Raw genomic sequence first — 16,430 nt, 5'->3', positions numbered from 1 at the left:
GGTCTATGGAATGGCTCTGAGAATTCTCTAAAGGGAAAGAAGCAGAGGCCCCAGAGATAAGTGATTTAGGCAGATGAGAAAATCCATCCTGGACAGCATACCAGGTAAGAAAAAAGTAACAAATCAAGGTAGGCACTGGTCATGTTTTCCTCTGTTCCAGGGATTAGAGGGAGACAGGATAAGCAGTGTAGGAGTGGAGAATAGGGGTGATATGGTGAAGCAGCTCCCAGAACACCTATGAAGGTGACAGGTTTAGACATCAACTCCTTGTTTCTTTGGAAGGGGGCAGCATTTGAATCACACTCATGGGCAGATATTAATGAGAGCATAGAGAGAGCAATGTCTTGCAATGCATATGCAGAGCTAGCTAATTTGGAAGCCTGGGTGATTTTACTTACAGGACGAGTGGAGAGGAGATTTCTAAGAAGTCCCAATGTCTTCATCAGCACATTCAAATCTGAATCTGATAATAACCGGAATAGCTGTTCAGTACTCAAGCTTCGTAAAATATCTGCTTTTATTTTTTGTTCAGCCTGAAATGCCATATTCTGAAAGGATTAAAGAAGTTGCAAGAATCATGTCTACATTTACTTTATTAAATTATATTTTAATAGTAACTCTGGTAATTTTCTTTTTTTTAATTTTTTTGAGACAGAGTCTTGCTCTGTCCCCCAGGCTGGAGTGCAGTGGCACAATATTGGCTCACTGCAACCTCTACCCTCCCGGGTTCAAGCAATTCTGCCTCAGGCTCCTGAGTAGCTGGGAGTACAGGCGTGAGCCACCACGCCCGGCTAATTTTTGTATCTTTAGTAGAGATGGGGTTTCACCATGTTGGCCAGGCTGGTCTTGAACTGACATCGTGATCCACTTGCCTTGGCCTTCCAAAGTGCTGAGATTATAGGTGTGAGCCACCAGGCTTGGCCAACTCTGATAATTTTCAAAGTACAAACAGAATCTGCAGAAAATCTTTAAGGATAAATCAATCTGTTTTCCTGATTCTTGTTAATCACCTATATTTCTGTCTGTCAAGAGAAAAGTAACTGTTACTCTTAGATATACTTCTACATGAGGAATGTGACCACTTTTAGGTACAGACATTTGAATGTCTTAAGACTTCTCAAATAAATACAAAACTCATTTATCACTTTTGAGAATATCTTTATGGTTATCAAGTTGCCTGCTGTACACGAAATGACTATTAATGATTATACTGTGCCATGCCTTTTAAGAATGATTTCAAAGTACTCACAGAAGAAAATAAGCAGTGGGTTTTCTTAACTTTACTGGCATGAAAACATCTATTGTGTTCACAATACTATGGTAGGTGTTGGCATGGCTGGGCTGTATCACACAGGAAGCTCTCCAGAGGGTAGGAGGTGTGTCTGAGCTACCAGTAATCCCAGGTGGCTAGTAGCTATTTTGCTCCTTTTTCTCTAATTTGTATCATGGGTTAGCCCAGCTTAATCCCAAGCTATACATGTCTGAAGAAAACAAAAACCATGGTAAATTCCAAGTAACAACTTACAAATCAACTTTTGATACAAAAATCTCTTGTATAGCCAGGTGTGGTGGCACACACCTGTAATCCCAGCTACTCAGGAGGCTGAGGCACAAGAATCACTTGAATCCAGGAGGCAGAGGTTGCAGTGAGCTGAGATCATGCCACTACACTCCAGCCTGGGCAACTAAGAGAGACTCTGTATCCAAAAAAAAAAAAAAAAAGAAAGAAAAAAAAAATCTTGTAAACTAGAGACATAATATGTGGTTGTTGCCCTCCAGGATTCTGAAATGAAGTCCCATATGCCATTTAAGTGATAGATCTGGGAAACAGGTAACAGTTACATCTGGATATGTAGATTTCAAAGTAACCTATTAGGGGAAGTTGAAACCATGTTATGAGATGAAGTCCCTGAAACTGATGTAATGAGAATTGGAAACCAGAAACTGAAATTTGGGGGAATGTTCTCAGAGAAGCAGTTGAAAAGGAAGCTAGGTAGAAAGTGAGTTTAAAAAAAATAAGTCCTGGGAAGGAGTTTCAAGAAAGAGAAGTGCTAAAAGCTGTGCAAAGTTCAGGAGAAAAATATCTGTGAAACTACAGATTTGTTGCTTTCTTAGAAGATAATTATTTCTATCCTAAAGTCTGTATAAAAACACAGCAGATATAGCATGGAACAGGGAGAATACAGGCTTGGAAAAGGTTCTGAACCCATTTCCATTATTAGCTGTGAGGCCTTCACCTTCACAATTCACTTACCCTCCCTGAGTCCTAGTTTCCCATTTGTAAAGTGAATATATACCAATATATCTTAAAATAAGAATTAGGGATAAATATAAAACGCCCAGCTTAGTGTCTGGTACAGAGCAATTAAATTGTAAATAGTATAAATATGTTTTAAAAATCAATTTAGGATTACTCTATTTACAATTTCAAGAAAATTTTAATAATCTTAAGGAGAAATGGTTCTCTAACCTCATAAAGTTTTAGAATATATTACAAATTATTTACTAGAAACTGTTAAAAAATTATTAAGTATTTATGCACCAATTTTATTACCTTCGACAAGTTAATCATTCTGCAAAAAATGGTTAAGTATGTGAGGTAATACATGTTAATTAATTAGCTCAAATTAGCCATCCCACAATCTATCTATCTTTCAAAACATCATGTTGTACATTATAAACACACATAATTTTTATTTGCCAATAAAAAAAATAATCATTCTGTGCCTTAGTTTACTTCATCTATAAAGTATGGTAAGAACTCTCTGGCTGGTATCATAAAGTTGTTCTGAAGAGCAAAGGAGATATGAAAGTGCTTTGTAAAGTAGGTGGCGCTACAAAAAATATAATATGTTCATGATAAGGAAAATTTATTTTCCCAGAATTAGCTAAGTTTCAACATCTGTTCACTTTTCTTAATAAGAAATAAGAGAATGGAGGCATAACTTGCTTACAGTTAAATCTGTTAGTTTAATACTAAGCCTTCTAGGTCCTAGTCATTAGAAAACTAGAAAAAAATAGCAAGATTTTTGAAAAAGAAAATTCCAGACATTTCAAATAACACATTATAGTTCTAACTTAGACAACAGCTGTATTCCTTTTGTAAGTTATGATATATATAAAAGTGAAACGTACCATTAAAGCCCAAATTCCATTCACTCGTAAAGCAGGATTTTCACTCTGAGTTAATCCACAAAGTAGCTCTACGGCTCCTGATTCCAAAATTGGCTGCCATTGGACAGGGAAAAAAAAAGAATCACAGCTTTAAAGTCCAGTTTGCAAACTAAACATGCATATACCTTGACACTTTGTCTGTGATTTCTTCCCCACTCTTACTCAATTCCAGGCAACTTTTGCAAAGCATGAGTGATGTAGCCATAAAAATCACCTTGAGAAGGGCAAAGACAATTATTTTCTCATAAATCCAAAAAGCCAAAAAAAAAAAAAAAAAAAAAAGAAAAAAGAAAACAAAACCAAACCACTCTGTCATTTCCTTTTATCCTTGTAGTCCTGGAGGATTCAGGTGACATTCTAGTTATCTGTACATTTCACACAGACCCTTATGACTCCATTACCTAGCTCCCCACTCTCATCTTTTGCTGAGACTGTCACTTTCTGCTTTATGTGTATATCTTGTGCATTGCTTACAAACTCTATGAAGTAATATGGTTGGTAAAGGAAAGAAATATAAAGGAACTTAGACAACCAAATCACCCTCCTTCCAAGCTGTCAGTCTTATTCCAAACATGCTGCAGAATTTATCTTTTAGGATATTTTCAGGACTACTTATCAATTATACAAGCAAAACAGTCCTGTACTTTTACAGTCATGCCACATTTTACACCTAAAATACCATGCTTTAGTTTAACTACTTAACTTTATTTATGATACTTGACTGAACATGAATTTTTGCTAATTTCTAAAAAATATTCAAACCTTAGAGGATTAAGATTTACCATCATCAATGAATGCTTAAAGGTCACTTGTCAAGAGGATTATAGAAACGTCAGAAGCAATCCAGATCTATATACCCAGAAAAAGGGGTATATATTTCTCAACTGTACAAATTATATTTTAAAAACTTATTTTGAAATAAATTCAAACTTATAAAGTAGCAAAAAATACAAGGAACGCTCAGATATTCTTTTCCCAGATCTGCCAGTTTTTAACATTTGCCATTGTTAATTTATCATCTCTCTCGTACTATCTACCTAATCCACATTATCTATCTTTTCGGAACCATGTGAAAGTAGGATGCATACATCATGCCCCTTTTACGCTTAATATTTCAATGTATATTTCCTAAAAACAAAGATATTATCTTAGATAACCATAGTACAGTTACCAAATTCAGGAAAGGTAATAATAAATTAAAATAATACTTTAATCAAATCTATAGCCCATACTCTAATTTTGTCAGTTGGCACAAAAAAATGCTCTTATAGCATTTCCCTCCCCCACTTTGGTTCAGAATCTATTTTTTTTTTTTCATTTTAATTTTTTCAGACAGGGTCTCGCTCTGAAGCCCAGCCTGGAGTGTACTGGCATGATCATAGCTCATTGCAACATCAAATTCCCAGGCTCAAACAATTCTCCTGTCTCGGCCTCTCAAGTAGCTAGAACTACAGGTGTGTGTGTGCCATGCCTGGTTGATTTTTCAATTTTTAGTAGAGACAAGGTCTTGCTATGTTGCCCAAGTTGGGAATTAATTTTTCAATATAAAAAAATCGTTATTAGTGATCCTTTGCCTGAGCTCATCTACCTATTTCCTAACCAGACCCTAAATATCCTGAAGGTAGATCTGGAGCAATATAAGAGCAGTTAAGGATGATTAACGGTGGTACACAAGCTGTGACTGGATTATCATCAGGCCAAGACCCCATCTACAGGGTAGAGAACTGATGGAAGCTCTGGTGTACTGTTCTGCCTTTCTCTTCCATCAGAGTAACTACCAGTTTTGCCCTGTTTGTTCCAAGATTCCTGCTTGTTGAATAACTATTTCTGAACCTCCATCTTGTTTTTTTGTTTTGTTTTATTTTTTCGATGGAGTCTCCCTCTTTCGCCCAGGCTGCAGTGCAGTGGCGCGATCTCAGCTCACTGCAACCTTTGCCTCCCGGGTTCAAGTGATTCTCCTGCCTCAGCCTCCGGAGTAGCTGGGATTACAAGCATGCACCACCACCCCCGGCTAATTTTTGTACTTTTAGCAGAGATGGGGTTTCACCATGTTGGCCAGGCTGGTCTCAAACTCCTGACCTCAAGTGTTCTGCCCGCTTTGGCCTCCCAAAGTGCTGGGTTTACACGCGTGAACCACCGTGCCTGGCCAGAACCTCCATCTTATTAATACTACCTTTCTTAATTATAGTCAACACCTACAAGTGTTATACTGCAGCAAATAAATTCAACACAAATGGGACAACTAAATGCACAATAAACCTGAGTTCATGATTGGGCAGATCAGGGATATTATGACATAATAAAACTAACTTTATAAGGTTTTCCCCTTCTTCATTAAGGTATATTTTAGTTTTTCCTATTAAAAAAAGAATACATACTCAAATATTTTATAAAATGCAGAAGGGAACCCCCATCCAACCCCTCCCCAAACAACTACCATTAACATTAAACATCAAAAGATGATTTTCCAATGACAGCAGTTATCTCCTTGAAATGACTTATAATCCTGGTTTACAAAATTTAGTCTTAATTTATTCTTTAGTAAAGATAGCCTGAGAATAGTCTACTATTTGTAAGAAACATCTCTTACATTCACAGCTTCAGGCAGTTTAGATTGACTTTAAGATGTAATATCTTTTAAATAAGCTGAATATGTCAGATAGAATAAAAAGAATAATGGGAAATGATAACCGTATTTTAAAATGAATGATTTATTTGCACACCCCCACCCCTATGCAATCAAACAATTCCGAAGGAGTTTTTAAACCCGACCTACAAATTTCAATGTCAACTACTATAAAAAGTATTTGAGTAAGCTCTAGCTGTATTGGGCAAAGTCTAGGAAAAGAAAATCAATACTAACCTCTTTGCTTGGAGAAAATTCAAGAAGAAGATTACATAGCATGGAAGATGCTACCACTAGGATTTCATCTGGTGCATTTTGTAAAACCTATGGAATTAAAAAAGGATACTATTAATGATTTGGAATGATGAAGATGAGATATAAAATATAAATAAAAACAAGAACAATTATCTTTCAACCTGATTCTTCATATTGGAGAGATAGGAAGAATCCACTTGATACTGTGTCAAACTTTTCCTAGTGCTATAATTATGACTGACTAAGGCCCTCAAATCTGTCTTGCTTGGAGAAGCTGCAGCCTCACTGGGGGCTCTTGCAGGGAGGAGACAGATATGTCAGGGAAAGATACTCTACGTGAAATGCTTGAAGGCCAAGGGACTGCTCTGGGGTAAGTGAGCTCATTCTACTCCATCAGTCAAGCCCCTTATGAGTCTACAGAATGGTCCTACAGCCTGACTTTCTGACGTGTCCTTAGAAGGGCTTGTTTGACCAGGAGCACTGAAGAATCAAGCAAGCTACTACTGCACAGGCAGGACAGTGTGGAAGACTGGTTCTCAGAAATGGAATCACACAGACCTAGTTCCAACTGGACACTTCCACTAACTAGCCTGAGCCTGTATTTCTTCATCTATAAATTGAGGAAAATAAGACCTCCTTGATAGAACTATTTAGGATTAAATGTGATATAGTGAATAATAAGGGAAGTACTGTAGCAGGGAAATGAAAAACATAGACTGCTTGGATACAAATTTGGGCTCAACAACTAAATAGGTACATGAATTCCTCAACTATAAAATGGTATCTGCTTCACAGGATTGTGATGAGAATAAATATATAAAAAGGTTTTAGAAGAGTAAATGGCACATAGTAACGGCTATATAAGTAAGGCTTTGAAAATGGTAATTTAGTACCATAATTGCTGATGCTATCAGGCACATAATAGGTATACAGTAAACTAACTACCATGGACTTTCACTGAACTAGAAGGCAACACAGCATGATGATAAATGTTAGTTGCTATTATTAGAACCTGTTCTTTCTAGATTCTAAGAGACAAGGTCTTCATAAATACCACCATTTATATGCAATAATCACTTCAACTAAATCCTCTGCATCTGGGATCAGATCAGGCTCAGGCTTAGGATCCCAAAAGGAGTATTAGGAGCTCTAGTTATACAAACCAGAAATGGGTAATCACAAAAAATTTCAGACAGTTAAATATATTATCTGCTTTCCTTGGCTAAACAAAGTCTGAAGTTCTCAAGTTAAGAATAAGCGTGAATTATAAAGTAGAAGCAGCTCTCCTAAGATATTGTGTTTTAACTCTCCTATGGACTGTTCATTGATAAAGATCAAATCAAATCTCATATACTATGCATGCTGTGCTCTGTGTCTGTCACAACTTCCCTAAGGCCCTATTCACCCTTTCCTTTCCTTGCCCTTCCTATATCTCTCAGGTACACCCCCATCCAAGCTTTAAAGTCATCCCAGCCCTTTCAGTCAGAAGTCATTCTGTCCTCCTCTGCGGTCCCATTGCCATGATTTGTGACCTCTCTTAGGATCCTCATGACCATCAACCTATTCAAATTCTTTGTGCAGTTATGCCAATCTCCCCTTTAATTAATAGAGTTAAGCTTCCTGAAGAAATAATCTATGTATCTATGGTTTACTTTATACTGGCCTGTAGCAACTCAGTAGCACTGCACAAAATGGGTGCTCGATAATTGTTTTTAGATTAAGAGAAATAATCATTTTCCAAAACTATACTACTTAGAAACACTGGTTGAAATAAGTCAATGCCTATCAAGTCTTTAAAAAGTTGCTTTGGTTGACATAATTCATTTTTTAAATGTTGTTTATAGAAATTAATTTGTTTTTATCAAGTTTTATTAGATAACATTAAAATTAGATAACATCTAATGATAAACTAAAGCAGAAGAGATCCTACAAACTTAAAAACCACTTACCTGGCACAGTGTAAGGTATGACATGTGAAATTCAGAAGCTGACATCTAACACTGACCAAACAATTTCACCAAAATAGGAACAAAAAATAGTCACAAATAATTTTTTAAATTAAAATGTCTACCTTCTTGCAGTTTGTTAACCAACTGTTAAAAACATGGAAAAGCAAATGGGAAAAATCAACAGTTATGCCTCTCGACTAGAGACCAAAAAGTATCGGAAGTAAATCATTTGTTTACCTCCAAGCTTTTAATACTATAGTTTAAACATACAGCAAAATTGTAATTTGAGAGTGATTATATCCACATATACCCAAGTATATAAAACCCTTCTAGAATGCTCACCAGACCTTTTCACAGAAAGAACTAAAGAGAAACCATGTTACTCCATTTCTGATTTGTATGATAAGGGCTACTGAGCTGAGTGAGCAGGGAAAATGGCTCTGGATGAAAAGGGAATTATTTGGGGAAGCAGAAGAGCATTTAAAAATTCCTGAATGGATAATCAATAAATCAAGATCAAGCTGCTATGAAAAAGGTGCAATCTAAGAATAATAAAGAGAGGGAATAGTAAAAGAAAACACCACTTAACTGAGGAGAGCCTTAAAAAATCCAGAAATGTCAAATCTGGCCCCAACAGTTTTGGATAAGGGATGGTGGACCTGAAATAAACTTTTGCTGGTGGGAGCTGGCACACTCCATAAGCAAGTGTGTTCCAAGCGTAGAAAGGCACTGATATTGTAGCTGGAGAGTAGAGTGTAGGTAAATAACCATTCTGAGATTTGGGGCTCTTAATGAGGTTCAGGAAGCAAAAGAATATCAGAGAATGAGGAGTATTCAGAAGAGATGACATATGTCTAATAGGGTGAAAAAGAGTGACACTCAGGAAGATGTGCCAATGGATGAAAATGGGTCAAGTTCAATGTTACATACTGCTTAGGCAGGCCCACTGAAAATAAGTTGTTAAAGAAACATACTGTTCTGATAGGCCTCATAAGACCATATTGTGACACTTTTTTAGACTAGAAAATAGAAAACTCTTGGTGTCCCCCTGACAGCTCCTGAGTAGTGAATCATACACTCAATCTATCATTCCTTCCACTGAAGTAGCTCCAGGGTTCATATGGTCTTTCCTAAGCCACTCCTACTGCTTTATTCCAGGACCTCAACACATAAATCATATACTCTGTCACTAGATGAACCTCCTCAATGGAAGAACCACTCAGCATGTCAATTCCCAAGGCCAATGGCATTGGTCTAACTCTTCCACTTCGTCCTTACCTGTCCACTGGTATGTCTCATTATATCCCACTGCTCCACTAGAGTCATAAAGGTACGCTTGCTGTTCCCTACACATACCATGCATAATGTTTCTCCTCATGCTATTCTGCTCCCCAGAAAATCCTCCTGTTTTCCTCTTGCTTTCAAAGCCCACTTTATATTCTTCCTGCCTGAATGGTCTCTTGCCTATTTCTGTCACACTGATACCCCTGCCCCCTAAACCTAAAGCTTTAAGCCAAGAGTAAGAGTTCTGTGATAAAATGTTTTTGGTAGCTCACTGTACTTGAAGGCTTTGCTTAGTACACAGCAGGTATGCAAAAACAAAACAAAACTCTAAAAAATTAAGTTGACTAAATGCAAGGTATATGATCACTTAAGAAAAAAAATGATAGACCAAAGACCAAGTTTTGTAATGTATCGGGGGATAACATTATTAGCAGCCACTTGATGCATGCTCTAAGTCTTGATTCAGATTCATTTGCCCTGAACCTTTTTTGAGGGGGACAAAAGGGGCCTGAAGAGAAGACCTAACACCGAAAATGTTATGTTAAAAAATATGCAGGGGCCACGCATGGTGGCTCATACCTGTAATCCTAGCCAACACTTTGGGAGGCCAAGGCAGGATCACTTGAGCTCACGAGTTCAAAACCAGCCTGGGCAACTTAGCAAGACCTTGTCTCAAAAAAAATCAAAAAAATTAGCCGGGCATAGTGGCACATGCCTGTAGTCCCAGTTACTTGGGAGGCCAAGGTGGGAGAATCACTTGGGCCGGGGGGCACAAGGCTGCAGTGAGCCATGATTGAGCCACTGCACTCTAGCCTGTGTGACAGTGAGACCCTGTGTCTATTAAAAAAAAAAAAAAAAAATCCAGGGATTGCCGAGACTAAGAACGACACATTATCTCTGTAAATGGCAGATTCCTTTGCTTTTCAGAACCAAAAATTACAAGGATAATTCTGGATATAAGGTTAAGGTGTAATATTAAACAAATAGGGAGATCAGATGAGTAACTAAAGCTTAGTTAATAAAAGAAAATCAGGCCTGGCTGGGCGCAGTGGCTCATGTCTGTAATCCCAGCACTTTGGGAGGCCGAGGCAGGCAGATCACGTGGTCAGGAGTTCAAGACCAGCCTGACCAATATGGTGAAACCCTGTCTCTACTAAAAATACAAAAATTAGCCAGGCGTGGTGGTGCGCACCTGTAGTCCTAGCTACTCGAGAGGCTGAGGCAGAAGAATCGCTTGAACTGGGGAGGTGGAGGTTGCAGTGAGCCAAGATCGTGCCATTGCACTCCAGCCTGGGTGACAGAGCTAGAAGACTACATCTCAAAAAAAAAAAAAAAAAGAAAAAAAAAAAGAAAATCAGGCCTGTAGTTCCCCCTCACACATGAAGCATTCGCAGATGCTCAGAATATCAGATTTGAGGAGATAAGTGTTCATAATGCTCTACACAAAAATCAGACATACTCCTAGACCAGGGAGTAGTGTTAGCTAGCTCAGCTCACTCTAGGGTCTGTGAGTACGGCTGTTACTGGCTGATCCTTTCTTCTTACCTTCATTAAAGGTTTCCACACAGCATGATCCTGGAAACTGGTTCGAAGCTGCTGCACAGATCTGGATAAACTGTGCAAACATCTACAAAGAATAATCAAAATTAGCTTCACAAGAAACCAAAACTTTTACTTTTCAAACAAACTGGCTGGCATTTTACAATGACTAATGTACACTTCAAGCACATCTACATTGTTAAGTGAACTACATCAGACCACTTCACGGGGTTTGGAGGCCGGGCTCTCTGTTAGACAATGTTACACACTCTATGAATTCACCTGAGCAGATTTTTGAGGAACATTTGTAGTCTGTGTTTACTCAGTGAAGGACCAGAAAGGAAACAGGTTAAATACATGGCAAAAGGTTTTTATTCAGACCATTTAAAGCTCATACCTGACGGCAGCTAACCGCACCTTGACACTAGACTCAGACAAGCCAGTCACAATTCGGTCCATCATATTTTCAGTCTCAATGATCTGGAGAAAAAGGTTAATGCTGCATAAATAACAACATGAAGGTGACAAACTTCACTGCTTGTAAATGCAAGTATGTTAACATCCATTAAAAGTTTAACGTTGTTTTTGGCAAGAGTTTTTACCTCTCAAACAATCATCTTGCGGTGGGGGCAGGCAGTTCATCAGAAAGGTAGGTCTAGCCCACTAAGGACCGGCCAGGCTGAATGACAGGCGTAAGGGGCAGGTTATGTTGTTTATTTTAAAAGACATTTAAAACAAAAATTAAATGGTATAAGTACTGCAGAGGTGTTACATAAAGAATCTGGAGAAAAAGGAAACGAAATAAATGAACTCTCATTGGGCAGGTTCCTTCCAGAGTGAGGTTCTAAAGAAATCACAGTCCATGCTCAGCCCTCATAAAATGAAATCTGGGATTCTGACAGAGCCACCTTGTGGCTATTTCTTACCAACCAACTGAAACTTTTAGAAAAGTAACCCTTGCCATCTTTCACTATAGCACTAAGTGCTGCTACATATAATCACTATAATCATGAAGCTTTATTGTTTCAACTTAAAAATAAGATAACCTGCAATTTTCCGTCATCAAACAATGTCTAGATACAAAATAAATAGTGTGTGAAAGAAACTGAATTTGACTTGTGTGGGCCTACTGAAAAACAGCCTTTTCATATTAGAATAAAGTACTCATAACATCACAACACAAATATTAACAAACACATTTGTTGAGTTCTTCCATGTGCCAAGCACTGTGCTAAGCATGTTATATTACTCAATTTAACCTTCACTCTTCTGTAGGCATTATTCTGGATAATACAGAGCTTTCCTGTAATCACAGAGCTGAGATATGTACCCAGGCATGTGACTCCAGAGTCCATATGCTCAGCCACACTTGTAATATAGCCCTGGTTAAAGTAGTCCTCTTGTACTCACCAGCTAGTTCCCAATATGGGCAACTCATTAATGGGAGTTGTTACTCTCACCTGGGAGAATACCTAGACCAATAGATCTTAACTTTGGTTGGCCTTGCAGAAGAATTACCTGGGGAGATTTTTTTTTTTTTAATCCTATGTCCAGGCCATACAGCAGACCAATTAAATTAGATTCTTCAGGGTCAGGGCTAGGCACTTAAATTTTTTTTTTTTTTTTAATCTCCTCAGGTGAGTCCAGTACACAGCCGAGGTTGAAGATCACTGACCTAGACTAAAATGAGAGGATTCAGAAGTCTGACCTTAGAACATGAGAGAGTGGGAAACCTCAGGATGTTTCAGCCAAACAGGAAGAGAAGAAAATATTGTTGAAATTAACAATGATCAGGGAAAACATCATCTATTAAGAATAGGGAACCACATTTTAGCTGTAGGTTAGGAATGGTAATTTTTATCTGGTGTTTTAGTTTCCAAAACATTTACATATTGATCTACTCCTCGCCCTAGACCAAACCTAATTCCATTCTTACTGATATGTACAACCACTCTCTGTCCTCATTGTCACCTCTAGCCCCTAAACTCCTCCCTTTCTCAGTCTACCTACTCTTTGTGACTCTCTTATACCTTTTCCCCCAGCATGGATGTCCTGCTCAGACACTCCACTTAGAAGACAGTTTCCCTTTTTCACTGTCCTCCCACCACTCATTACTCCTCCTCCAGATACCAACTGCTGATGTTGCTCTAGAAAAACCACCAAACATTTCTGTTCTTTCCGTGTAAGCTATCCCACCTCAGCGGCACCCTCACTGCTGGTGACCAGCCTTGTAACCCCCTGGAGATGCCCATATTCCTTATGGTAGCTACCTCTTACCTCAAATTCTTCCTGCCTCCCTCATGCTCGCAGCCACTCTGTGCCCACCTCATCTTCGTAGGGACCTTGTTTTATTTTGGGGACACACATTGCAACTTCCCACTTCTGATGAAAGGTCTCCATGCTTTTGCTGTTTTCTTTACTCTTGTCAAGGTTGGGTACTTCAAGCTCAAAGCCTATCTACCTTGATCCAAAAACTACCTTTCCATAATGTTCTCACATCTTTATTCTGCCCTCTCATTTTCAATCCTGTTTAAAAGACGTTTAAGTGTCCAAACTTTAACCTCTTGAAGCTAGTCCTCTCCCCACTTTCCATCTTTAAATGGGCATATATCCAATAAAGGCTCTGTCCATCTCCATCTCTTATATATAACAATGCTGTGACTTCAAAACCAACTCAGTATGGGAAATTTTCTAAAGTTCTGTCCTAGAGTTCTTTCCTGACCTCTAGCTCCATACATCTGATTGCCTAATAAATATGACATGGATGTTCAGTGGAACTTCCAATCTATTACGTCTCATACTGAATTTGTCCTCCCACCTCCTAGCCTTGGCTAAACCTGCTTGTTCTCTGTGTCTTTCTGTTTTTGCTAACGGTATTTTAACATTCTCCCAGTCACCCAGGCCCTACATTTGTGCTAATTTTGACCCCAACTCTTCCTCCCTTACCACACAAAACCAAAACAATTTACTTAGCACTATACCTTATATTCATTCCTTTTGCATTCCATTAAACTAGTTGGGACCTTATTACTATTTCCTTGGGGGTCATAGTAGTGTGTTTTCCAAATTACTTAATCTTCTGTGCTACAGCAACCATCAAAGACTGGCTGGGTTACTTCAATCATGCACTAGTCACTGTTCTTCAAACAGACAAGGCCAAATCAGTACCTTCAGTATGGGAAGGAAACAAAAGCCTAAGGCAAAAGTTTCAGGCAGTGGAAGACTAGATGCTTATGCCTGAAAGATCCTTCTGGCTTGGGAAATTATTTTTACTTAAGAATGAGAAGTGATAACTTGGGAGAAACAACTGCCTATACTGGATATAGTCACATCATCAGAGAATGTGGTGGTGGTAGAAGTATGGATGGATTGAACACATGGTTACTCTCCAGAAAGAACTGAGAAATACTATTAGCATTGGCTCCAGATGCTTGCCCTCGGTGTGGCCAAGACTTGAAAGAGGTTTCTAGATAAGGTTTCCTGGCTACATTCAACCAAAGATGTAAATCTACCAAAGAACCAGAATGATGTAGCAATCGTAGGCATTTAATAAAGTATATCTCAGTATAGCCATAGGTCACAAATCCCTGAAGTTGCTTAGCACCAAGAAAAAGCCTAATTCCACACAAGAGATGTGACAGAAAATTCTACAAGCTTAGTATGGGCTAAAGTCCAGACTGTAGCCTCTTCCCAAAGTTTGGAAGGCTGATGTGTAGAAAGGGAATAGAGTGATGATCAGAAATAAAATGAGTAGGTAGCCAGCCTAGTGGGTGAAGCAGGGGAAATGGAATGTTATGGAGTGGATTTGCTGTATAATCTTGGGCAATTTACCTCTCTGGGCCTTCAGTAAAATGAAGAGATACAGTAATGATTATTTTATCTCCAATCTTTTGTAATCAGCAGATGAATAAGGATCATGTTAGTCAGTCTGGACAAAACTACCATGTTGTTTAGAAGGAACATGGGAAGAAGGCGGGTGAGGAGAGCCTGGAGAACGGTTCAGGTCTACTTAGAGTGCTAAAGGAGAAGGCAAGGAAAGGCAAACGGCACAACTCCTACTTGCATTTCTATAATTATGTATTCAGCAAATATCTGAGTGCCCAGAGAGTGACAGGCATGGTTTTGAAACTCAAAAACAAAATAGTGAGGAAGAGAAAGCCCTTGCTCCTACCAAACTCACAGTATTGAATAAGCAAGCGCAATTAAGTGTTTCAGTGCTATGGTGCTTGATTTCATGGTAGAAAGAACACCTTGGGAATGACAGGGACCACGGGGCCACACACTGAAACAAGTATCTACAAAGGGAAGGTAGGAAGACATCTTTTCTCAAGAACAGGAATTTTACGATCTTGGACAGTGGAAAAACATTAGGGCTCAATCACTGTAACATTAAGAGTGTAGCTTTGTTGCTTTCTTTTAAAGTTTCTAGGGGTGTATGGTCCCTGATACTTTGGAGACAGAGTATAGCTATAAGGTGGCTGGTAAATGCTTTCCAAGTCAGGTCATAAAACTATCTGGAGGTGTCTTCCCCTCAGGCACAAGTTGACCCTTCTTAGATCATAGTCTATCAGAATGTCTATAGCAGAAGGCCTGAATCTGTAACTGAACTTGTAATGAAGAGAATTCAGTAACCCTGCTAGGGTTCTAGAAAGCATGCTTGAATCTCTGGTCCACCTTCTCCAACAACACATCAGTCTGGGAGTGAGAATGAAAAACAATACAAATTAGAATGTAAACTTTGAATTCCAAAAGGGTATGGACAATATGATCTAACTAGGGTTTTGCAAGCTTGAGGGCATGGAGACCATCTGTGTATGGATACAAAGGGCATTATAGTGAATACACTGACAAAAATGAGGACAAAAATGTGATCACAAGACAGGAAAAGGTTTGGAATCCAGTCCAGAGAAAAAATTTTCAGGTCAGCAGGGAAGGAGCTGGTAGTGGCTGCTGCCACAGCCCTCTGACCCATATGAAGGTTTAATAGTGCACCAGACAGCTTTTCAAACATGGGATTGGAAAGCCAAGAGCAATAAAACATGTCCTCCATGGTGCCTTTTAACAACCCCAGTACCGTGCTCCACAGCCTTGATATGATGGAGGGTGCCAAGTCCTAGCAACCTGCAAAGGCATCTTAGGTCCTTCCAGGATGTAAGAGCAATGCCAAGTAAAGCTGAAAGTTGTTCTCCCTCATGGTTCTTGTTGGAGACTCCTCGGCCATAGCTCAGCAAATATGCCCTGTGGCATAGCTGGTTGGATCTGCTAAAAAAGAAAAAGAGACAGTGCCCTCTGTTACACAGACACTGTGCCCAGCCAGAAGGGGTATTTGTAGTAGATTGAATCCTCAGAGTGGAGGAGGCCATCTTTCTTCCTAGGCTTTTCTAGGGGCCTGGGCTGTAACCCACAGAATTAAGTAACACAAAAAATGTTGTATCCTCAACTGACCGTTTTAGGTCAATGGACCAGGTACTGTATACCTCTCTGCTGGTGTCTTTAGCTTTTACGACATGCTTTTGCAAAACTGTCTCTTGCATTGCTGCTCTTGCAGGAGTAGATAAGGATCTATTAGAACAGGATCTGAGCCCCCTGTAATCGGGACAAGA

At 38.9% G+C, this 16,430-nt stretch overlaps 1 protein-coding gene across 8 annotated transcripts in view; it reads right to left on the bottom strand.

Annotated features, from left to right (window-relative positions):
• Positions 1–16,430, bottom strand: part of ARMC8 (armadillo repeat containing 8) — a 110,632-nt gene that overhangs the window by 22,969 nt on the left and 71,233 nt on the right. For all 8 annotated transcript variants that reach the window (XM_063662205.1, XM_054480745.2, XM_063662207.1 and 5 more), the window contains 5 exons: positions 11,225–11,307; positions 10,834–10,915; positions 6,038–6,124; positions 3,136–3,228; positions 399–548 (listed from right to left, as the gene is read on the bottom strand). In XM_063662205.1, the coding sequence (XP_063518275.1) occupies positions 399–548; positions 3,136–3,228; positions 6,038–6,124; positions 10,834–10,915; positions 11,225–11,307 (495 nt within the window). The remainder of the gene's footprint in view (positions 1–398; positions 549–3,135; positions 3,229–6,037; positions 6,125–10,833; positions 10,916–11,224; positions 11,308–16,430) is intronic.

Source organism: Pongo pygmaeus, chromosome 2 (genome assembly GCF_028885625.2).
Source record: "Pongo pygmaeus isolate AG05252 chromosome 2, NHGRI_mPonPyg2-v2.0_pri, whole genome shotgun sequence".
Lineage (NCBI taxonomy): Eukaryota > Metazoa > Chordata > Mammalia > Primates > Hominidae > Pongo > Pongo pygmaeus.
Note: the sequence above shows the minus strand (reverse complement) of the source record. Positions and strands in the feature narration are given on the sequence as shown.